Source organism: Coregonus lavaretus (genome assembly GCF_964263955.1).
Source record: "Coregonus lavaretus genome assembly, chromosome: 10".
NCBI lineage: Eukaryota > Metazoa > Chordata > Actinopteri > Salmoniformes > Salmonidae > Coregonus > Coregonus lavaretus.
In genome coordinates, this window is record NC_139997.1 from 51,641,976 (window position 1) to 51,666,588 (window position 24,613).

The following is a 24,613-nucleotide window of genomic DNA, read 5'->3' on the forward strand; positions in this document are numbered from 1 at the left end:
AATAAAATCAATAATTATTACCTTACAGAGAATTAGACAATGTAGGCTAGCCCTCTGCATATTGGCTTATTTGCATATTCAAGCCTGTTTCAAAATACAACACTGCCCCTTTAATTAATACATGAACTTTTTACCTGACTGGCTTTTCAAAGACAGCTTGAAATGTAGCCTACACGTTTTGTGCTCTTGTAGGAAGCAGTAACCCCCCATTGCTGACGTATACTTACCTATAACAGGGCTAATAACTCGCTAACTAGCAAAGAATATCAACAAATGTGCACCCGCGCGGATCTGATCTGAAAAGCACATTCACTCGCGGGTGGTTGAAACACCACTCGTGGGCTACCCCCGCCAATAGAATTCTACTCCGTTGCGCTCTGCCTACAACAAAATCATGGACTCAATCTTGCAAAGTTAAATTTGTTTTGGTTTGCTGCATTGAAAAGGGGCTGATATAATGTTGATTCGATCACAGAGAAAACCTTGATCTATATAGTGCAAACTAATAGGGCGAATCTCTTGCGTCTCTGCGCGGCCTGGCATTTCTTCTGCGTGGCAGTCCTGGAGGAGGTGGCAGCCGCGCATGCGTACAGCTTAGAGGGAACATTGGTCCAGACCACCAATACTCCCTCCGTTTAAACAGGCCAGCCTGATGAAGGCTCCAGCATCTTGTACTTGGCCGTCACAATGCTTTCCTGTTCCACTACCCACACAAAGTGCTCCAGCAGACCGCTGTATTGTACTGTACTGTGTTGTACTGTACTGTGCTGTACTGTGTTATTGTACTGTACTATGCTGTACTGTACTATGCTGTACTGTGCTGTACTTTAATATGCTGTACTGTGCTGTACTGTAATATGCTGTACTGTGTTGTACTGTACTATGCTGTACTGTACTGTACTATGCTGTACTGTGCTGTACTGTAATATGCTGTACTGTGCTGTACTGTACTATGCTGTACTGTACTATGCTGTACTGTGCTGTACTGTACTATGCTGTACTGTACTATGCTGTACTGTGCTGTACTGTAATATGCTGTACTGTGCTGTACTGTAATATGCTGTACTGTGCTGTGGTGTACTGTACTATGCTTTACTGTGCTGTGTTGTACTGTACTATGCTGTACTGTACTGTGTTGTACTGTACTATGCTGTACTGTACTATGCTGTACTGTGTTGTGCTGTGTTGTACTGTACTATGCTGTACTGTACTGTGTTGTACTGTACTATGCTGTACTGTACTATGCTGTACTGTGTTGTGCTGTGTTGTACTGTACTATGCTGTGTTGTACTGTACTATGCTGTACAGTGTTGTATTGTACTATGCTGTACTGTGTTGTACTGTACTATGCTGTCCTGTGCTGTACTGTACTGTGTTGTACTGTACTATGCTGTACTGTGTTGTACTGTACTGTGTTGTACTGTACTATGCTGTGCTGTGTTGTACTGTACTATGCTGTACTGTGTTGTACTGTACTGTGTTGTACTGTGCTGTACTGGGTACAGGTCTCGGGCTCGGAGCCCACTTCTCTCCTGCAGGACAGGAATTACTGCCTTTTAACAGGGCCTTCCCTTCCCACCCAGTCCCTGTAGGGGGAGATGGGAGATGAGAGGGAAGAGAGGGGGGAGGAGAGGGGGAGAGGGGAGGGGAGGGAGGAGAAGGAGAGAGGGGAGGGAGGAGAGGAGGAAGCAACAAGAGAAGGATAGGAGAGAGAGGGAAGAGAGGGGAGAGAGAGGGAAGAGAGGGGAGAGAGAGGGAAGAGAGGGGAGAGAGAGGGGAGGAGGCCTGGAGGGAATGTGCTGCATGTGTGTGAGGGTGCATGTCTTGGACTGGTGATCCCCGAAGCCCCATGGTAAACGCATGCCTGGCTTGAGCAGAACAGCCCAGCTCCATAGCACTCCAATGATGAAAATAGGAGCCTTCCCCTGGAGCTGGTTCAGCAAGGTTGTCATCTTAGCTACGATGACGTAATCCCTAAAATGAGCTCCAGAGGCAGCGGCGGCAGCAGCGGTACACGCAGCACAGAAGGAATGATGTTAACATTTAGATGTAGGTCTGGCCTGGATCGTAGCCTGCAGTATCTTTTCAGGTCCCAGATCCACTCCCCCTGGTCTGCTGCTTCTCACAGGTTTCACATGACACACCATCTCCAGGGCTTTCACTTGTATATACTGGTAGTCAAAGTGCCTGGCCTGGTTACAGTGTTTTACAGTGTTGTTGCTACAGCTGCTGTGCTCTTATTATGGTATATCAGAGCAGTTCATTACAGCGTTGTTAAAAGCCTTGTAGTATTTGTATAATGGTACATCAGCAAAGGCTGGTGTTGTGTTTGTGTTATCTTGGTGTGCTGGGGCTGGGGGGCTGAGGGGTGCTGGTTCCAGGGGGGACAGATGTGATAAATCACCCAGCAGCCTCGGGCCTCAGTAAAGGGGGAACAGGGAGGTGAAACCCCCAGAGGTCTCCTCTATTAGCCAGCTCTCCTCTGCCCCCACCCCCCTCACAACCCCCCTCACCGGCCAACATCCCTGCTCTATCCCTCACCCCGGGGGCTATTTGGCTCTGACAGAGGGGCACACTACGACCCTGCAGCTCGGGGGTTAAATCTGCATTTTGATAGGATGAGATGGGATAATGCAAGATGGGAGGTTAGTGGATGTGTGCCACACACACACACACACACAACACGTCACAGACAGAGTACATCAAGTTCACCTCTAAAAGATGACATGAGGGTCTCTGTGAAAACAAGTCAGCAAGCAGCCATTTGCAGCATGACGTCATGAGATACATCCCAATATCCTCATGACCTACAATACCTACAGAGCCTGGGGGAGATGTGGAGCTGCAGTGTAAATTAGCACTGGGATCAGGATACAGACAGAGAGGCCCTCTATGTAACGAAGCCCGGCCAGCAGCACACTGACTCATCTCTAATGGCTGAACACCTCAGACTCTGTGATGATCATGAGACTGAAATACACACAGATGCAATGTCAGCTGAGACCTGATGATCAGTCACTAATCAACAAGCGACTAGCGCTAAAGCTAGGCTGCGTTCCATTAGCCGTGAATGTTTCCACGCGTAGACGCTAACGCTAGCTATGTGGCTGGTAGCGGTGCTGGTGCGGGGGTGGAGAGGATAGAAAGGGTAAGAGGAAGAGAGGCACAGCCAGCAGCAGATATCTTGCAGACTGACAGGAAGTGAAATACCACAGACCGTTGACTAGTCTAGCAACCTAGTTCTGCTACTAGCTGGGTCTCGTGCACCAAGACAAAGCAGAGACGTGCAGAGGAGTGATCATCTCTCTCCAACATATATGAATGTAGCCTAGTCATTCTATTCAGGCTAAGTTGAGACATTCGTGGGCCAGTTACCGGGTAGACCATGTCTCGTAGAAACGTAATGATCCATATAATAGTGTCTTGGTTAGGAAAGCACTTAGTACATAATTCTGAAGGCCAAGTGAGGTGATGTGTCCTTTTAAGGCATTGTGTGTGTGCGTGTTTGTAATTGAGTAAGGCAAGTAGGCAATTGATGTCCTAATAAAAGTGGGGCAACTGAGTCATCCTTCCGTTCATTCGTCAGCATCCGTATATTAAATCCCATGGTGCATCATGGTAGTTATGCATCTCAGGTCTCCAGGGGCTAGCCTGGAGGAGGGTCATATTTCTGGATCAAAGACAGTCAATGTCAATAGCACGTCATAGGGATACTCATCAGCCATTAGGGCCGTGCGCGCACACAGACAGACACCACTTTTGTCTTGTATACCCAACATAGCCTGATGGTCCAATTTGTTTTTGCTTTAGCAAAGTCCTCTCAAAATCTATCCTGGCGGACCTTATGGGTCCTTGAGGCAAATTTGTTCAGCATGAGGAAAGACACCTACACAAAGTTTCAAGTATCTAGGTCAAACGGGCGGTGGATGTGAGTGTTTAAGTGAGACTGCGTATCATTTTTTTTGGTGTTTTACATCATATTTTACAACAGCTGATGAAACATTTCATCAGTGTTATTTCCTTTTTCTCTGTTGAAAACACAATCAGCTGGTTTTCATGAGTTTTTGGTTTTCCCCTCCCCAATCACAGACAATCCTAGCAACATTCTTGCTTGAGAAATAGTTATTTGCTAAAAAAGCTGAATTCGCCCATTTTAATGGAAATCTATTAGAGTAAGTTAGCTAATTGTTACCCAGAAATGATTTGATATAGATATAAAAACGTCTGCATTGGGCCCTTAACATTCACCGCCACACTCAGTGAAGAAGTCAAGCTTCCGACGTACCTGGTTATACGCATAACCCTAAAGGACGACAACAGGAAGCACCAGGGATGGATACGGAGAGAGAGAGAGAGAGAGAGAGAGAGAGAGAGGAGAGAGAGGTGGAGAGAGAGAGAGAGAGACAAGACAATACATCAGGAGGATCAACAGAGGACAAAAACATAAGTCGAGTTAACTTATGACTGTTCACTGTAAAGGCATTTATCAGCTTGGCTCTGTGATCTGGTGGCTGGTGGTGGGAGAAGGGAGGATATGTTTAAGCCAGACTTTATTGACTTTCCCTGGACATCCATCCGGAGGGGTTGGGCTTCAACAATCCCAGCAGGAAAGGGGACGTTACGGCGCGGAGATGGCGACATCAACCGTCTTGTCAGGGAGCGTGACGGAGCATGGGCCGGGGTGATTACTGAGAAAAGCAACTGAAACACGGCAGTGCCCAGTGATACTATCAGCAGCATGAGGGAAACTCCCACGACTGACTGGGGCAGGAGGGGAAACCAGGGAGCTGACACACATGCAAATATATCACCCACACAGGTGTAACAGACACACATAGACACATGCACACATGCACACATACACTCATATGCCGCACTCACACGCAACACACACACACCTCAACAGTTCACACACTACTTGTCAAACACAGTGTATACTTTCCTCACAGTGACATGAATAGCAAGCGAGCCCCCTGCAGAACATGGAACAGGCTTTATATGGCCACGGTAGTTCAGTGTGGATTAAATGTTGGCTACAGGCATGAAATCTGTAAAACCATTGTTCCTACGTATGTATTCCTGGACACATTGTAAGCTGTAGATCAACATCTCAACCACAAACTGCTTTTAGACCTTTAACTCCCACACAACAACCAGTTCCTCGTTAAGCACTCTGCCGTCTGTCCAAACTTTATAACTTCATCACAGCAGTCAACTCTACTTGCACTACACAGAGAGAGCCAAGTACACTGACACCTTGGCTTAGACACTGCTGTCAATGGTATCGTCCTGTCTGAGCCTAGTACAAGTCCTTTAACATGAGGAAGTGATAGTGACTATACATTAGAAGTCCTTTAACTTTAGGAACAGTGATAGTGAGTAGGCTATATTTTAGCGTTAGTTCTTACCGTGGGGTCCTGGCCGTCAGTGATCAGTTCCCGCTCTCCCCGGGGGTTGACTTTGCGAAAGCGTCGGCGGGAACGTCTCTGGGACACCTCCCTCTGCAGTGACCTCTCCTCGCCCTCGCTAGCATTGTCCACCTGAAACACATGACCAAGCTGGGCCTCAGCGCTAGAGCTCTGGGTCGGGAGCGCACTACTAGACTTTTCCTGTTCTGAGCTCAGCGTCAGCTGCTCTGACTGATCACAGTTCTGACTGGCTGCCGGTTCTGAGATCTGATCCTGGATCTGGTCCTGTTCAGGCTCCTGGTTGAACATCCAGTTCTTCCACAGCACAGAGAGCCTGTGCAAGCGCAGCGTCATGGGGACGGCATCCAGAACACAGGCGAGAGAAGAGGAGAGATAGACGAGGACAGTATGAGGCGCTCTCGCTATCTCTCTTCAAGGCTGTAACGAGAATAGCTCAAGTCATTCTGTCTCGGTCTGCTGTGTAGAGTCAGGAGGCTGTTGCTGCACAACAGAACTCACAGTGAGGCCACAGTTTCCTGTAGGAAACAGTCCTTATTCAAATATCCTCTCTGAGCAGAACAGAAAAAAACAGAGATTTGTACTACTACGATGTTGTTATTGGTGGGGAATTTGTTTCCTTTTCACGTTATACACTGAGTGTACAAAACATGAAGAACTTTCCATGACAGACTGACCAGGTGAATCCAGGTGAAAGCTATGATCCCTTATTGATGTTACTTGTTAAATCCACTTCAATCAGTGTAGATGAAAGGGAGGAGACAGGTTAAAGAAGGATTTTTAAGTCTTGAGACAATTGAGACATGGATAGTGTGTGTGTGTGCCATTCAGAGGGTGAATTGGCAAGACAAAATATTTAAGTGCCTTTGAATGGGGTATGGTAGTAGGTACCAGGAGCACCGGTTTGTGTTAAGAACTGCAACGCTGCTGGGTTTTTCACACTCAACAGTTTTCCGTGTGTATCAACAATGGACAAAGGACATCCAGCCAAAGGACATCCAACCAACTTGACACAACTGTGGGAAGCATTGGAGTCAAAATGGGCCAGCATCCCTGTGGAACGCTTGACACCTTGTAGAGTACATGCCCCGACGAATTGAGGATGGTCTGAGGGCAAAAGGGGGTGCAACTCAATATTAGGAAGCTGTTCTTAATGTTTTGTACACTCAGTGTATAACCAAAGCTTAGCAAATAGTTTACATTTGTGAGGTGATTTGTGAAACGGAACTATTGAAAAACATTGAAACTATGAAAAGAATGTATGGAAGTTTGCTTCAACTGTTCAAGAGTCACATATTTTAAGAGAGTATTTTCACTAGAACAACAAAGCTTTTTTGACGGTCATTGTCATTCAGTGGGGTTTTCACTATTTTTTTCAAAGTCAGTATAGTATGAGAGGAGTCTGTGTTTTACGAGGGCAGAGAGTGGGTTTATCAGGAAAGTGGAGGAGTTGATGTAACCTAACCGTCCAGTCCCTGTGGTGTGTTTGTAAACCCTTCAAATGCTGTTTGTGTGGACACAGTGAGGGCGAAATGCCACCACCGACCTAGCTGGAGTAAAAAAAAGCGGGAGCTGAATAAAAAATTAAGTTAACAGAAAACATCTGCACTCATCTGAACATTGCTGGGCTCACCCCCAACTCCTCCCTCTCTCGCTTTCTCTCTCTTTCCCTCTCTGAGTCGTGAAATCCCTGCCAACGCAAATCAAGTTTTTCCACTGTATTTTACGCATCACGGGTTGACGATTACGTATGCAAGAACACTTTTTTATTGCCGACTGTTTCGCTACACTCAATTACTTAGATTACATTTCTAGTTAATATAGGAGTGGGCGGGTAAAACCCCTGAGTCTGGAGTAGAGTGGGATTGAGGAGGAGGATGCAGAGGAGGGTAAGAGTGGGGAGGGCAGTCTGTGATATAAAACCAACCCAGAGAATCTCTGTGTGTGTGTGTGTGTGTGTGTGTGTCTTGGTGTTCAGACTGCAGGGCTGTCATCTCTGTGAGCTCCAGTCATCCATCAGGATGTAATGAAACACATGATGGCCACAGAGGATGAGAGGAGATGGGAGAGGCATGACAAGGGTGTGGCCACGCACTCCTCTCCTCGGCCCATCAGCCGGGAGAGATTATAAGGACACTGCTGACCTGCAAAACGACTAACCAAAATCTAAAACTTAACCCTAATCAAAACATTAAAAGGACAATTCCGCCACTTAATGACCAGTTATTATGCTGTTAGTATATATGCACTACTGTAAGATTTGATACACATTTTGATGTTTTATCGTTTTTGTTAGTCATACTGTGTAATTCCTTTTTTTTGTCATTTTGAAAATGCTGTATTGCTCTCGTCTACAGCATACTACGATTCCCAGGATGCATTCCGTCTTCCATGATGCAATGCTCTGCCTAGTTAGCCTGAAGTTAGCTTAGCTAGCTGGCTATCAAGCCCAGACAAAGCTTAGTCTAAATATATTACTTTTGTCATAAGTTATGAGTGCACTTCACATTACTTTTGGGTTGTAAATATATTATAATGCTTGCATGAACTTCATGCTGAATATATACGCTCATGTCATTATCACCAATCAACTGCAATACACAAAAAAATAATTTCAATTTAGATGCTAACTAACTATGCTAACTATAATGCAGTTACTGTATTTAGTTAGCATGCTAACTGCATGCCGACTGCTAACGTTACATCCAAAATGTAACTGGTCTAAGGCACTGCATCGCAGTGCTAGCTGTGCCACTAGAGATCCTGGTTCGAATCCAGGCTCTGTCGTAGCCGGCCGCGACCGGGAGACCCATGGGGCGGCGCACAATTGGGCCAGCGTCGTCCAGGGTAGGGGAGGGAATGGCTGGCAGGGACGTAGCTCAGTTGGTAGAGCATGGCGTTTGCAATGCCAGGGTTGTGGGTTCGATTCCCACGGGGGGCCAGTATGAAAAAATAATTTACAAAAATAATGTATGCACTCACTAACTGTAAGTCGCTCTGGATAAGAGCGTCTGCTAAATGACTAAAATGTAAATGTAAAATAATAATGTTTGCAACAATAACAGCCGAGTCCAAGCAACATGTCATAAGTTATGTTCATGTCATTGTCACCAATCAACTGTAATAATTTGAATGTAGATGCCAACTTGCTACGCTAAGCATAACACAGTTACTGTATTTACGTCGGTGCACGTTTTGGTTTCTGCCATAGCACTACACAGGTGATTCAAAGGCCTATTGGAACTAATAAAAAGTATTAGGTTTACAAGTAATTCAATACGAAAATATAGGCTATGGAAAGGGTACAATGGCTGCCAGAGCTGCAACTTCGGCCTGTGATGGTGGGAGTGGTTTTGCCTAATGGAATCATGGGAGTTTGAGTCTTGAACAACAGAAAAAATTGGAGTAAGCGGACTATACATATAATTCCATAGGTTTTTGATCATCTATTTAACATATTTACAGATGTTTACAACCAGAGAAACATAGCAGGGAGTTCCAATATGATCAGAAACCTACAGACTGGTTATATAGATTGCTGAGAATACAATATATCCTTCACCTGCTTTCAATATACTGTAGCGAACAAAGGGAGCGGGAAGCGAACCCGGGTCTCCGGCTTGAAAGGCAAACACCCTACGCATCGCGCCAATAGGGTTAACCCACTCGGTGGGATTGTAACTTGGCTCATATAGTGAGGATCGCTACAATACTTTGTATCTCTCATTTAGTCAAGTGTTCCCTTTATTTTGGCAGTTACAAGTACTGAATCTCGGTCTAGAAATTGGCTAGATTACACATAATAGGCTACTTGAGTGAAAGTTGGTGTAGACAAAATCCAAGCGAACACATGGAATTTGATATGGATGGATGGTTGACATGACAGAAAGGTATGCAGATATTTTCTTATCTAAAAGGTGGGTGGAATGTTTGCTTCAGTATACATTTCTCAAGCGGTAAAGCTACTTGTGTTGTGTCGCGCACGGGACTCAAGCATTTTCTGCTTTGTTTAGGCTACAGAGAAAGGTATTGAAAGAGAGAAATGGATTTTGACAATAGTCCTACAGTAAAAGGCATGTTGTGTTGGGTGTTGTGGTAAAGTCTGTTGTATTTTGAAAACTGACGGTGACAGTGTTGTTTCAGTGACAGTATTGTGTTTATGTGGAGATCCCTCATGCATGTTGTTGCAAGATCAGTAAGCCCACGGCTGTTGTTTCCTGCTTGCTTGGCAGAGATCTCAGAAAAGGTAAAATTGTGAACCCGTGACCCAAATTGATCACATAAAATGTATATGTCGTATCTCACCATCGATTGGGCTTCCCGAATTTAGTATGTTCGCTGTGAAAGAACGCTTAGTTTTTGTTGTTGTAGATTTGCTATAGTCTATCTAGCCTGCAGTGAGGTGCATAACCTTGTGATCTAGCTCTCGCTCTACCTCACTCTCCCTGAGTGAGAGAGGTGCCCACTTTGACAGACAGTCCAACACTAAGTCAGAGCGGTTTAGTAACTTCGACAAATTTCCTAAATTTGCTGTTGTTCCCCTTTAACCAATTCTGAAATGAAATACCGGTTTGCAGTTCAGGAGTGTCAGTATAGCCTTTTTCGGGACAGACCGACGGTTACACAAGGCTTCCTGCAGAGACTACTCCCATGTGTGCATGTACGTGTGTTAGCCACTAACACGTGTGAGACACATCAAGGGAAAGAAAGCTCACATGTCAAGGCCATGTTGTAAAAGTCTGGCCATTTTGCCTGTCACTAGAGATTAACAGAGAAATGGACCCCACTGTCACAGATACGAGATGTAAAGATTTTCTGTCATGGTTGAAATGTACTGAATAACAACTCTAGGAGGGGTTGGTTTATCGAACAGCACATATTGCTCTAATGAAAAACTAACCAGACTGAAAGCCTAACAGTGTTATCACTGCAAAGTCACCAATAGAAGACTGACAGAGCATCTCAAGGGGGCATCTTCAGTGTACCATTATACACTCTAAGGAGTAATCACAGTTATCATACACATACTAGTAAATAGAAAGTCTGAACTCTGAACAGTGTTGTTAATAAAGAGTCTGTCCATATGGAGAGATATTTCCTGCTTGGACCATTAACTAGTTATCTCCTGGACGGACTGGTCTCGGTGTGTGAACTACAATGGTCTGACTATGGCTCTGTGCTCCCTGACAAACAGGCTGAGACAGACAGACAAAGGGTGGGTAAAATGCCAGACATCTCCAACGAGTCCAACCACTGGCCTGGCTGCACAAATGACGTGTGCAGATAGTCTGTGATAATTCCCCAGGCCTCAATTAGCTAATTGGTTGGAATGTGAGTGATTTGACTGAGTGGTGCAGCAGCGTGAGTGAGGAGAGGAAACCAAAGTGAGTGAGTGAGTGTGTGAGAGAGCGTGTTCGTGTGTGCGTGTGTGTGTGTGTGAGAGAGAAAGAGAGTAAGTGTGTGCGCGCACGTGTGAGACAGTATGTGTTCGTGTGTGTGTCTGCGTGACTGTCTGCAGTGGCTCAGGTTCCCTCCATTACTACCCCTGGAATATTAATGGGAACGAATTTCCTTTTCAGTCAAGCAACATGGCCTCATCTGAACACACATGCACTGGCTAAGCATTAGGCACGACTTGGCTGTTCAGGAATGCACTGATGCCATAATTGGTTGTGGGTATGATGCAAAATGCATGTCCATTAAAATAGTCAGTCCTGTAAAGGTACTTGATTAACACCTTAGTCATTTTAGAACGCTCAAGTGATTATTCTCCAATGACTTTGCTATGATGCTATATCAATGAATGGTCATCATAACAATCCCAGTCTCATTTCATTCTCCCTTTCTCTCCCTCTGCTGCCTGTGTGGACTGATTCAACAGTACCCACAACACTGGATGTGGTTATTAGCAGTCTTGCGGACGATAGGTGCCGGAAGGGGAAATGTGCGGATATGAACAAGCAGTTTACGTAATGACCTTTCCCCCAGCCTGCCCCATCAACCCCCTACCCTCTATGTATTCCCAGGCACAGGTAATCAGCCAGTCCATCTTCACACGGTGAAGACTTTCATTTCCCCCCATACCCCTCCTCCAGTGGATGATAACCAGCGGACGGACAGAGGACCCAGGCCAGCAGGCCAAATCTAATAGAGGAGATCATTTCCTGCTCCCTCCCTCCGTGCATGCCTCCCATCCTCCCTCCCTGCCTCTGTGCTACAGATGCAGCAGCTCGCCGTGCTCGCTGGGAAGGCCTGCTCAGGGAGATGGCTCAAGTAGATTGCTGTACCCGCCTCACCCTCTGAATGGTGTGCTGGAACTATGACGTGCTGTAGCTGCCTTGCAGATAGGCCTACATTGATGTGTGTCTGTCTATGTACTGATTGGGTGATACAGTCTTTGTGGGCATCGCATAGAGTTGTAGTATTGTAGTATTGTCTTCCTAAGATCAAGGCTATAGGCCTAGTTCAGATGAAGCTGAAGAACTCATGGAGAGGAGAGCTTTAGGACAATAATCCAATTATTTAGGAGCTGTGGCATTTCCTTTGCCTGGCTACCCAAACTCCTTGCTCCAGCCAAACACTACGCCACGTCCATGGATGTTCATTTCTTTTCTGCAATGAGTCCTGATCCGAGAACATCCAACGATTCGTAGAGCGCAAACACATTCTAACCGTTCTGAAACCGAAGGGTTGGGCCAGACCCAGAACACACGTGGGTAAAGCGGCTTCCTACTTCTACAAGTAACTATCTTTGTTCTTGTCTTCTTTGTTCTCTACTGAGTCGGTAGATATGGAGAAAGGGAGAGAGAAAGGGAGAGAGAAAGGGAGAGAGAAAGGGAGACGAAGCGGCGGCTCTACTCACCACAATCATTTCTGACGGCTCTAAAGTGATGCATTCACAGCCTCGTCTGCCCCCCAGCTGCTTGCCAAAGCTGTGGGGTGAGAGAACACACAGCACAGAGGACACAGAGTGTTAAATCAACAGCCAAGGCAGAGAGACATATTTATATGGCCAGGGTGGGACCCCCCACCTACTGTACAACATTGAATACACTTTGACATAGCAAATTAGAGATGCTGTTTTTTTGTGGCAGTTTCAATGTACTGCAGACACAGTCAGTACTGATGTCTGTGTCCACGGATGCAAAGTTCCAAAAGTTCAAATTGAAGCAACAATATTTAGGCCTATTTATTTATAATTGTGATACAGTGAAATCAACAATCATTCTCCGCTAATGTATTGAGGTCAACTGGTATGTCATTTCGTGCCATGTTAAAGTTAATGCTTGTTAACAGATAAAGGATTGGTAGGAGGACAGGTTCACAGCGAGTCAACTGTCCTTCAAGGCATGGATAGACCTGCTCCATTCCTCTGGACAATAAGGTCATGTTCGACTACGATCAGAAAGGAGCTTATTGATCTCCACACAGCATTGGGTAGCGTCCCAAATGGCCCCCTATTCCCTATATGGTGCACCACTTCTGACCTGGGCCCATAGACTCTAGTCAAAAGTAGTGCACTATGTAGGGAATAGGGTACCATTTGGGACAAATGACAGGACTCAGCCTTTTTACTGGTTCCACCACAAAACGCAACAGGCTGGCTCAGATGGCTTTCACACTTCTCCTTTCAGATCAAATCACACTGTATAATAGTATCACATTAGTCAGCCCAATGACTTTCCCACTGAGAGAGGGCTTCATTAAGACCATTGAATGGAGCTGTTCTCTGTACCATGAATTTCCCATGAAATACCAAACTAGTCCCTAACTAATTCAACCCAATGGGAAGTGTGAGAGGAGAGGAGATAGAGCACAATCCATCTGCAATCAGAAAAGAAGCAGATTGTTAATTGGAGCACGGTTTTTTTCAGCACAGAGAGAAAGTGAGGACTCAGCACTGTGAAGCAACTGCTCTGTGAGACTCACTGATTCTAATTACAAGACACGTGCTGAGCAAGGAGAGTCCCAAATCATACCCTCCTATTCTCCTTGTCATGGACTGTGTGCTCTCCTTCTCCGTGGCCGATGTGATAAGTCATTTAAGCGTGTTAACCCTCGCAAAGGCTGCAGGTCTAGACGGCATCCCAAGCCGCGTCCTCAGAGCATGTGCAGACCAGCTGGCTGGAGTGTTTACGGAGATATTCAATCTCTCCATATCCCAGTCTGTTGTCCTCACTTGCTTGAAGATGTCCACCACTGTTCCTGTACCCAAGAAAGCGAAGGTAACTGAACTAAATGACTATCGCCCAGTAGCACTCACTTCCGTCATCATGGAGAGCTTTGAGAGACTAGTGGGAGAACTTGCACAATTGGTGGCTGACTAAATCCTTTTTTCCCCCACTGTAGTACTTTTGACCAGGGCCCTATGTGCACTACAGGGAATAGGTTGCCATTAGTGACGAAGCCCTACTCTCCCAGCCCAAAGAGAGAGATGCTCTAATCATGGATGGATTCACACAACGAGACCAGCACATGTTCCTGGCTGCTTGATTTGAGATCGATCTCCAATGAAAGAAAGTGTGTGTCTTCATTTGGTGGCCACCGATGAAAAACGATTAATTACACAAGAACGTTCAAAGGTTCCAATTTCTGAGAATGGAATCCACCTCCCCAACAAAGGAACCATTATGTAAACATTGGGAAATATCAAAGCTTGTGTGTAAACTAATTTGCAAGGTGAAACGGTAGGTTTCTAACTAAGCCACGGATCTGGTAGCCTGACATCGTCAACACGGGCAGTGTGTGTGTGACAAACTTCCACTGTTGCAATATGTCCCAGAATCCTGGGCATTGTAGAGTGCCAGGGGGCACTACTTAAGGAACTTCCTTATACAGTCAAAGAGGTACTTGTTCCTCAAAACAGGAACAGTGCATTTGCATTGAAGTGAATTTCCACTTTCCTCCAGAATACTGATGCATCGTATCTCGGCCTCTCTGTGTCTCTCTCTCGCTCTCTCTCTCTGTGTGTTTCTCTCTCTCTCTCTGTGTGTGTTTCTCTCTCTCTCTCTGTGTGTGTCTCTCTCTCTCTCTCTCTCTGTGTGTCTCTCACTCTCTCCTTCTCTTTGTGTTTCTCCCAATTCAATTAAATTAAATTAAAAGGGCTTTATTGGCATAGGAAACATATGTTTACATTGCCAATTGAAATAGATAATAAACAAAAGTGAATTACACAATCAAGAATGAACAGTAAACATTACACTCACAACAGTTTCAAAGGAATAGAGACATAACAAACGTCCTATTATGGCTATATACAGTCTTATAACAATGTGCAAATAGTTATAATATGTGGCCTCCTGTAGCTCAGATGGTAGAGCATGGCGCTTGCAACGGCAGTGTTGTGGGTTCGATTCCCACGGGGGGCCAAAATGTATGCACTCACTAACTGTAAGTCGCTCTGGGTAAGAGCGTCTGCTAAATTACTAAAATGTTAAAAATAATACAAAAGGGAAAATAAGTAAACATACATATTAATTTACAATGTTGTTTGTTCTGCACTGGTTGCCCTTTTCTTGTGGCAACAGGTCACACATCTTGCTGCTCTCTCTCAACAGTATGGCAATGCTCACTGAGTTTGCGCAGTCAAAGCTTTCCATAATTTTGTGTCAGTCACAGTAGTCAGGTATTCTGTCACTGTGTACTCTCTGTTTAGGGCCAAATAGCATTCAAGTTTGCTATGTTCTTTGGTAAATTCTTTCCAATGTGTCAAGTAATTATCTTTTTGTTTTCTCATGATTTGGTTGGGTGTAATTGTGTTGCTGTTGCTGTCCTGGGGCTCTGTAGGGTATGTTCTCTCTCAGTGTCTCTCTCTGTGTTTGTGTCTCTCTGTGTGTCTCTGTGTGTGTGTGTGTGTGTATGTCTGTTTCTCTCTCTGTGTGTGTGTGTGTGTCAAATTCAGATTGCTCAATTGCCATGAAATACAATTTGTAGATATTGTCAAAGCAGTATAATGGTACAGCATTTCAATAAATACAATACACCACAATGAGGATAATGAAATACAGTCTCTCTATTCAATGGGCTTTATTACATTTACATTTAAGTCATTTAGCAGACGCTCTTATCCAGAGCGACTTACAGTTAGTGAGTGCATACATTTTTTTTTTCTTCCCCATACTGGAATCGAACCTACAACCCTGCCGTTGCAAATGCCATGCTCTACCAACTGAGCTACATCCCTACCGGCCATTCCCTCCCTTACCCTGGGCCAATTGTGCGCCACCCCATGGGTCTCCCGGTCGCGGCCGGCTACGACAGAGCCTCTCTCGCTCTCTCTCTGCCTCTCACGCTCTCTCTGCCTCTCACGCTCTCTCTCTGCCTCTCACGCTCTCTCTCTGCCTCTCACGCTCTCTCTCTGCCTCTCACTCGCTCTCTCTCTCTGCCTCTCACTCTCTCTCTCTGCCTCTCACTCAGCAGCTTTGTCTCTACCTCTCCCCGGGGGGCAGTGAGCACAGCCTGTACTCTCTGGGCAGCCAGGTTTGCCGGTGACGACCGGTCTCTATAGCCAGACTGTGTTCACTGAGTCTGTACCTAGCCATTGTTTTCCTCAGTTTTCTATCAGTCACAGTGGTCAGATAGTCTGCCACCATGTACTGTCTGTTTAGAGCCAAATAGCATTGAAGTTTACTTTGATTTTTTGTGGTGTCTTTCCAATAGGTGATATATTTTAATTTTTTCTTTGTGATGATGGTTGGGACAGATTTTCTGAGTGCTGTCCTGAGGCTCTATGAGGTTGGTTTTGGTTAGTGAACTGAGCCTCAGAACCAGTAGGCTGAGGGGACTCTTCTCTTGTTTCATCTCGACATAGTAGAGCTTTTTTGGGGCCACTTGTTTTTAGATGGTTGTAAAATTTGATGGCTCTTTTTTCTATTCGAATAAGGAGGGGGTATTGGCCCAATTCTGCTCTACATGCGTTATTTTGAGTTAATCTTTGCACTTGCAATACAGTCTTGCAAAACTCTCCATGCAGTATTTCGATTGGATGTTTGTCCCATTTGGTAAATTCAGTATTAGAGAGAGGACCCCATTCTTCACTGCCATATAGAGCAATTGGTTCTATAACTGATTGGAAAATGTTGAGCCAGATTCTAATTGGAATTTCGATTGTAATATTCCTTTTAATGGCATAGAATGCTCTTCTTGCTTTGTCTCTCAGCTCATTCACAGCCATGTGAAAGCTACCTGTGTTGCTGATATTTAGTCCTAGATACGTGTAATATTTGGTGTTTTCTAATAGAACTGTGTCCAAATAGAATTTATATTTTTGTCATCCTGATTTCCGGACCTTTTTTGGAATAACATTATATTCGGTTTTTTTAGATTAACGGTCAGGGCCCAGGTCTGACAGAACCTGTGCAGATGATCTAGATGCTGCTGTAACCCCTCCTTAGTGGGAGACAGTAGCACCAGGTCATCTGCGTACAGCAGACACTTGATTTCAGTGTTGTGTAGGGTGAGACCAGGTGCTGCCGATTCTTCTAATGTTTTTGCCAATTCATTAATGTAGATGTTAAATAATGTTTGACTTATTGGGCAGCCCTGTTTCACTCCACGTCCCTGAGAGAAGAAGTCTGTTTGTTTTTAGTGTACATTGATTTAATAACATATGTTTTCCCTCCAATACCACTTTCTATTAGTTTGTAAAAAAAGACCTTAGTGCCAAATTGAATCAAATGCTTTCTTGAAGTCTACAAAACACGAGTAGATTTTGCCTTTGTTTTGGTTTACTTGTTTGTCAATTAGAGTGTGGAGGGTGTAAATGTGGTCTGTTGTACGATAATTTTTTACAAATCCAATCTGGCTTCTGCTTAGGACGTTGTGTTCATCAAGGAAATGATGTAGTCTGCTGTTTATGATACTGCAGAGAATTTTCCCCAAGTTCCCCAAATTCCTCTGTAATTATTTGGGTCAAATTTGTCTCCATTTTTATAAATCGGTGTGATCAACCCTTAGTTAGGATAATGTTGAAGAGTTTGAGTATAGGCAATTTGAATTTGTGGTCTTTATATTTGATCATTTCATTTAAAATACCATTAGCACCACAGGCCTTTTTGGGTTGGAGAGTGCAAAGTTTTTCCAATAATTATTGTTCTGTAATTGGGGTATCCACAGGATTCTGATAGTCTTTGACAGCTGATTCAAGGATTTGTCATTTTTCTTGTACATCTTGTTTTTCTGGGCTTTTTGTTATATTGCTGTAGAGGTTTGCAAAGTGATTTCTCCACATATCCCCATTTTGGATAGCCAATTCCTCATTATGAGGTTTGTTTAATTTATTCAAATTCTCCCAGAAGTGGTTTGATTCTATGGATTCCTCAATTACATCCAGCTGATTTCTAATGTGCTGTTCCTTTTTTGTTCTTAGGGTGTGTTTGTATTGCTTCAGTGTTTCCCCATATTGAAGGAGTATATTTTTGTTGTCTGGGTCTCTGTGACTTTCTTAGATTTTTGCAATCATTATCAAACCATTTTTCATTACCTATTCTTTTTGGTTTGCTCTTATGTTTCTTTAGATTAGTCAAGTAGGCTATTTGTCAAATATAAAGTTTGTGTTCCAAACTGCCAAATGTATACCTTCATTGCTGTAGGAGAATGTTAAGGCTAAAAAGTTGTCCAGGAGAGATCGTAATTTTTGGCTACTAATTGCTTTTTGGTAGATTTCTGTACTGTTTGCACTCTGTTTAGTACCATGTAATTTATTGGGCCGTGATGCTTCATGATTGGGTTCTGCTCTTCTCAGATACACTGTGATTTTACTGTGGTCTGAGAGAGGTGTTAGTGGGCTGACTGTGAAGGCTCTGAGAGACTGGGTTGAGGTCGGTGATTAAGTAGTCTACAGTACTGCTGCCAAGGGATGAGCTGTAGGTGTACCTACCAAAATAGTCCCCTCTTAGCCTACCATTGACGATGTACAGACCCAGTGTTCAACAGAGCTTCAGGAGCTGTACTTCAGGAGCTGTAAAACTTTTGTTTTTCACTTTGTCATAGTTGTTTCTGGGGGGGGGTATGTGGGGAGGGAAAGGTTGTTGCTTCCCGGTAGGTGTTTGTCCCCATGACTGTTAATAGTGTCTAGTTCTTCTGCTGTTCTAGCATTCAGTTCTCCACAGACCAGCATATTGCCTTGGGCCTGAAAGTGACTAATCTTCCCCTCTAGAATGGAGAAACTCTCTTCATTGAAGTAGGGTGACTCTGAGGGGGGAATGTAGGTAGCACAGAGGAAGACATTTTTATCTGTTAAGATAGCCTCCTTGTTGATTTTTAGCCAGATAAAGAATTCTCCTGTTTTGATCAATTCGATTGAATTAGTTAGTTCAGATTTATACCATATTAGCATTCCCCCGGAGTCTCTGCCCTGTGTGATTCCTTTTAATTTGGTGGATGGTACAATTATCTCCCTATAACCTAGAGGACAGCCAGTGGAAACATCACCTCTGCACCATGTTTCCTGTAGTACTACAAAATCAACATCATCAATTTCTTTAAGGAAGTCTGGGTTTCTGCTCTTTAGCCCAAAAGCAGAGGACTTCAATCCTTGTAAATTCCAAAAGATTTCAAAACAGTTTTTTGTTTACCTTCAAAATGAGATAAACACTCACAATCCAACAGTAACTATTAAAATAGGATTTTTCAATTAACGTAAACTCGTATTATGCAAATGTGATTGGTTTATCATTTAAGATAGTATTTGTGTCATGCCACCTGGGTGGATGTAGAGTTCTTGTGCTCATCTTACCAAGACCCTCGGCCTATCACGTGAGCATAGTAGATTCAGCATTTGTTTCATGTCACTCATTTCGTTAGTGGGAGCTGGGCCAGTTGCTCCTATCACAGCTTGTGCATAGCTTTGCCTGCCGGGCTGTGGCTCCTCGGGGGGGGGGGGGGATTGCTCCGCTGTTCCAGGGTGGAGTGGTCGGGATGCGGTTTAAAGCGACGTCCTTGAGAGTCTTAGCAAGGATGGGGACTGTCTCCCTGTACAGGTGAACATGGTCATAGAGACAGTCCAGATCGAGGGTGGGATGGTTGGCCAGGTGTACATTGGGTCGCAGGGCACAGTCCCGGGAGAGGCTGGCGTTTATTCTTTAGATTGTGGCAGGGTGGAAGTCCTTCTTCTGTAGAAGGGTTGACACCACGATCCTTGAGTTGGGGAAGATTGCGGAGGCCTTCTCAATCACTCCCCGTAGTGAAGTCGCCACTCTCTCCTGCTGAGCACGCAGGTCGTTGCTTCCGGTGTGTATGATTATGTGGCTTGTGGCCTTATCAAGCAGCGCCATGGCACTCTGCGTTGTTGGGCACCACACCTTTCTCGTTTTGTGACTAGGGAAACGTTTCTTCTCCTGAACAAACTTCCCATTTGAGTCCATCAACAGGACAATCTCAGCCAGTGTTTCTTCTGGACTGGAGGGGGTAGAGTTGGGGTTGGTGGGTGTTGGAGCTGGGGTGTGGCTGGTCTGTGCCAGTGCCGCTGTCAGTGGGAGGCTGTTCTGTGGGCTGGGGGGGAGGCATGCAGCCGGCAGGGCTGGAGAGGCCTGGCTGGTTGAGGTGGGCTCCTCTGCTGTGTGAGGGCAGGTCATAGAGTGGTGATCTAGCTGCTCCTGCAGCCTGTCCTCTGTTCTCTTTCTCTCTTGCAGCTCCTCTCTTAGTGTGGTCAGCTCGTTATTACTGCTCTGCCTGTCTTTTTGGAGCTCTCTCACATCCTTTGTTAGATCAGCCAGCTCTCTCTTGAGTCCGTCTCTCTCTTGCTGAACTTCTTTCAGCTGTGGTGCAAGGCTGCTGTACTGCTCTGTCCGCACCTTGGTTAGGAACTCCTCTAAGGTGTGGATGTCTGGTTGCTGTTTGCTCAAACTCTCCCTGAGCATGACCACCTCCCCCTCCAGTTTGGTGAACTGATCCCTCATGGGGTGAGGAGGGCCTGAGCATGCTCTGTACTGAGGGGGTCGCTTTCCTCCTGGGGCATGTCCTGAGGGTGGTGCTGGTGGAGTTTGTCTTGTGGTAGGGCATGTCACTGGTGGTGTCCTTCTCTCTCTCTGCTCTCTCCTTAATGGTCTGAAAGTCTCTCTGTGTCTCTCTCTGTGTTTGTCTCTCTGTGCATCTGTTTGTCTCTCTCTGTTTGTCTCTCTCTGTTTGTCTCTCTCTCTCTCTGTGTGTGTCTCACTCGTTCTGTGTGTCTCACTCGCTCTGTGTGTCTCACTCGCTCTGTGTGTCTCACTGTGTGTTTGTCTCTCTCTCTCTCTCTCTGTGTCTCGCTCTCTGTGTGTGTCTCGCTCTCTGTGTGTGTCTCGCTCTCTGTGTGTGTCTCGCTCTCTGTGTGTGTCTCGCTCTCTGTGTGTGTCTCGCTCTCTGTGTGTGTCTCGCTCTCTGTGTGTGTCTCGCTCTCTGTGTGTGTCTCGCTCTCTGAGTCTCTCTCTCTCTCTCTGGGTCTCTCTCTCTCTCTCTGGGTCTCTCTCTCTCTCTCTCTCTCTGGGTCTCTCTCTCTCTCTCTCTCTGGGTCTCTCTCTCTCTCTCTGGGTCTCTCTCTCTCTCTCTGGGTCTCTCTCCCTCTCTCTGGGTCTCTCTCTCTCCCTCTCTGGGTCTCTCTCTCTCCCTCTCTCTGGGTCTCTCTCTGTCTGGGTCTCTCTCTGTCTGGGTCTCTCTCTGTCTGGGTCTCTCTCTGTCTGGGTCTCTCTCTGTCTGGGTCTCTCTCTGTCTGGGTCTCTCTCTCTCTCTCTGTCTGGGCTCTCTCTCTCTCTCTCTCTCTCTGGGTCTCACTCTCACTCTCTCTGGGTCTCTCACTCTCTCTGGGTCTCTCACTCTCTCTGGGTCTCTCACTCTCTCTGGGTCTCTCACTCTCTCTGGGTCTCTCACTCTCTCTGGGTCTCTCACTCTCTCTGGGTCTCTCACTCTCTCTGGGTCTCTCACTCTCTCTGGGTCTCTCTCTCTCTCTGGGTCTCTCTCTCTCTCTCTGTATCTCTCTCTCTCTCTGAGTCTCTCTCTCTCTCTCTCTCTCTCTCTCTCTGGGTCTCTCACTCTCTCTGGGTCTCTCACTCTCTCTGGGTCTCTCACTCTCTTTGGGTCTCTCTCTCTCTCTCTGTATCTCTCTCTCTCTCTGGGTCTCTCTCTCTCTCTCTCTCTCTCTCTCTCTCTCTCTCTCTCTCTCTCTCTCTCTCTCTCTGGGTCTCTCTCTCTCTGGGTCTCTCTCTCTGGGTCTCTCTCTCTGGGTCTCTCTCTCTCTATGGGTCTCTCTCTCTCTATGGGTCTCTCTCTCTCTCTCTGGGTCTCTCTCTCTCTCTCTCTGGGTCTCTCTCTCTCTCTGGGTCTCTCTCTCTCTCTCTCTCTGGGTCTCTCTCTCTCTCTCTCTCTGGGTCTCTCTCTCTCTCTGGGTCTCTCTCTCTCTCTGGGTCTCTCTCTCTCTGGGTCTCTCTCTCTCTGGGTCTCTCTCTCTCTCTCTCTGGGTCTCTCTCTCTCTCTCTGGGTCTCTCTCTCTCTCTCTCTGGGTCTCTCTCTCTCTCTCTGTCTGGGTCTCTCTCTCTCTCTCTCTCTCTGGGTCTCACTCTCACTCTCTCTGGGTCTCTCACTCTCTCTGGGTCTCTCACTCTCTCTGGGTCTCTCACTCTCTCTGGGTCTCTCACTCTCTCTGGGTCTCTCTCTCTCTCTATGTATCTCTCTCTCTCTCTGGGTCTCTCTCTCTCTCTCTCTGGGTCTCTCACTCTCTCTGGGTCTCTCACTCTCTCTGGGTCTCTCACTCTCTCTGGGTCTCTCACTCTCTCTGGGTCTCTCACTCTCTCTGGGTCTCTCACTCTCTTTGGGTCTCTCACTCTCTTTGGGTCTCTCTCTCTCTCTCTGTATCTCTCTCTCTCTCTGGGTCTCTCTCTCTCTCTCTCTGGGTCTCTCTCTCTCTGGGTCTCTCTCTCTCTGGGTCTCTCTCTCTGGGTCTCTCTCTCTCTCTCTATGGGTCTCTCTCTCTCTCTATGGGTCTCTCTCTCTCTGGGTCTCTCTCTCTCTCTCTCTGGGTCTCTCTCTCTCTCTGGGTCTCTCTCTCTCTCTGGGTCTCTCTCTCTCTCTCTCTCTGGTCTCTCTCTCTCTCTCTGAGTCTCTCTCTCTCTCTCTCTGGGTCTCTCTCTCTCTCTCTCTGGGTCTCTCTCTCTGGGTCTCTCTCTCTCTCTCTGGGTCTCTCTCTCTCTCTCTCTCTCTCTCTCTCTCTCTCTCTCTCTCTCTGGGTCTCTCTCTCTCTGGGTCTCTCTCTCTCTGGGTCTCTCTCTCTCTCTGGGTCTCTCTCTCTCTCTCTGGGTCTCTCTCTCTCTGGGTCTCTCTCTCTCTGGGTCTCTCTCTCTCTGGGTCTCTCTCTCTCTCTGGGTCTCTCTCTCTCTCTGAGGTCTCTCTCTCTCTGGGTCTCTCTCTCTCTGGGTCTCTCTCTCTCTCTCTGGGTCTCTCTCTCTCTCTCTGGGTCTCTCTCTCTCTCTCTGGGTCTCTCTCTCTCTCTGGGTCCTCTCTCTCTCTCTCTGGGTCTCTCTCTCTGGGTCTCTCTCTCTGGGTCTCTCTCTCTGGGTCTCTCTCTCTCTGGGTCTCTCTCTCTCTGGGTCTCTCTCTCTCTGGGTCTCTCTCTCTCTCTGGGTCTCTCTCTCTCTCTGGGTCCCTCCTCTCTCTCTGGGTCTCTCTCTCTCTCCTGGTCTCTCTCTCTCTCTGGGTCGGTCTCTCACTCTCTCTGGGTCGGTCTCTCACTCTCTCTGGTCAGTCTCTCACTCTCTCTGGGTCGTCTCTCACTCTCTCTGGGTCGGTCTCTCACTCTCTCTGGGTCGGTCTCTCACTCTCTCTGGGTCGGTCTCTCACTCTCTCTGGGTCGGTCTCTCACTCTCTCTGGGTCGGTCTCTCACACTCTGGGTCGGTCTCTCACTCTCTCTGGGTCGGTCTCTCTCTCTCTCTGGGTCTCTCTCTCTCTCTGGGTCTCTCTCTCTCTCTGGGTCTCTCTCTCTCTCTGGGTCTCTCTCTCTCTGGGTCTCTCTCTCTCTGGGTCTCTCTCTCTCTGGGTCTCTCTCTCTCTCTCTCTGGGTCTCTCTCTCTCTCTGGGTCTCTCTCTCTCTCTCTCTGGGTCTCTCTCTCTATCTCTCTGGGTCTCTCTCTCTCTCTCTCTGGGTCTCTCTCTCTCTCTCTCTGGGTCTCTCTCTCTCTGGGTCTCTCTCTCCTCTCTCGGGTCTCACTCACTCTCTCTGGGTCTCTCACTCTCTCTGGGTCTCTCACTCTCTCTGGGTCTCTCACTCTCTCTGGTCCTCTCACTCTCTCTGGGTCTCTCACTCTCTCTGGGTCTCTCACTCTCTCTGGGTCTCTCACTCTCTCTGGGTCTCTCACTCTCTCTGGGTCTCTCACTCTCTCTGGGTCTCTCACTCTCGGGTCTCTGGGTCTCTCACTCTCGGGTCTCTGAGTCTCTCTCTCACTCTCTGGGTCGGTCTCTCACTCTCTGGGTCGGTCTCTCACTCTCTGGGTCGGTCTCTCACTCTCTGGGTCAGTCTCTCTCTGAGTCGGTCTCTCTCTCTCTGGGTCGGTCTCTCTCTCTCTCTGGGTCGGTCTCTCTCTCTCTCTGGGTCTCTCTCTCTCTCTGGGTCTCTCTCTCTGGGTCTCTCTCTCTCTCTGGGTCTCTCTCTCTCTCTGGGTCTCTATCTCTCTCTGGGTCTCTCTCTCTCTCTGGGTCTCTCTCTCTGGGTCTCTCTCTCTCTGGTTCTCTCTCTCTCTGGTTCTCTCTCTCTCTGGGTCTCTCTGTCTCTCTGGGTCTCTCTGGGTCTCTCTCTCCTCTTGTGTGTCTCTCTGTGTGTGTCTCTGTGTGTGTCTCTCTGGGTCTCTCTCTGTGTGTCTCTCTGTGTGTGTGTCTCTCTGGGTCTCTATTTTTGTGTGTCTCTCTTTCTGGGTCTCTCTCTGGGTCTCTCTGGGTCTCTCTGGGTCTCTCTCTCTGGGTCTCTCTCTCTCTGGGTCCTCTCTCTCTCTCGCTCTATCTGGGTCTCTCTCTCTCTCTCTCTGGTCTCCTCGCTCTCTCTCTGGGTCTCTCTCTCGCTCTCTCTCTGGTCTCTCTCTCTCTCGCTCTCTCTCTGGGTCTCTCTCTCTCTCTGGGTCTCTCTCTGGGTCTGGGTCTGGGTCTCTCTCTCTCTCTGGTCTCTCTCTCTCTGGGTCTCTCTCTCTCTGGGTCTCTCTCTCTCTCTCTCTGGGTCTCTCTATCTCTGAGT

The 24,613-nt window shown here is 46.7% G+C and overlaps 1 protein-coding gene across 1 annotated transcript in view; it reads right to left on the reverse strand.

Annotated features, from left to right (window-relative positions):
• Positions 1-24,613, reverse strand: part of LOC311136483 (rap guanine nucleotide exchange factor 6-like) — a 158,932-nt gene that overhangs the window by 84,987 nt on the left and 49,332 nt on the right. Inside the window, 2 exon segments of the mRNA XM_084170624.1 lie at positions 5,409-5,540; positions 12,289-12,358. Coding sequence (XP_084026750.1) covers positions 5,409-5,540; positions 12,289-12,358 — 202 coding nt within the window.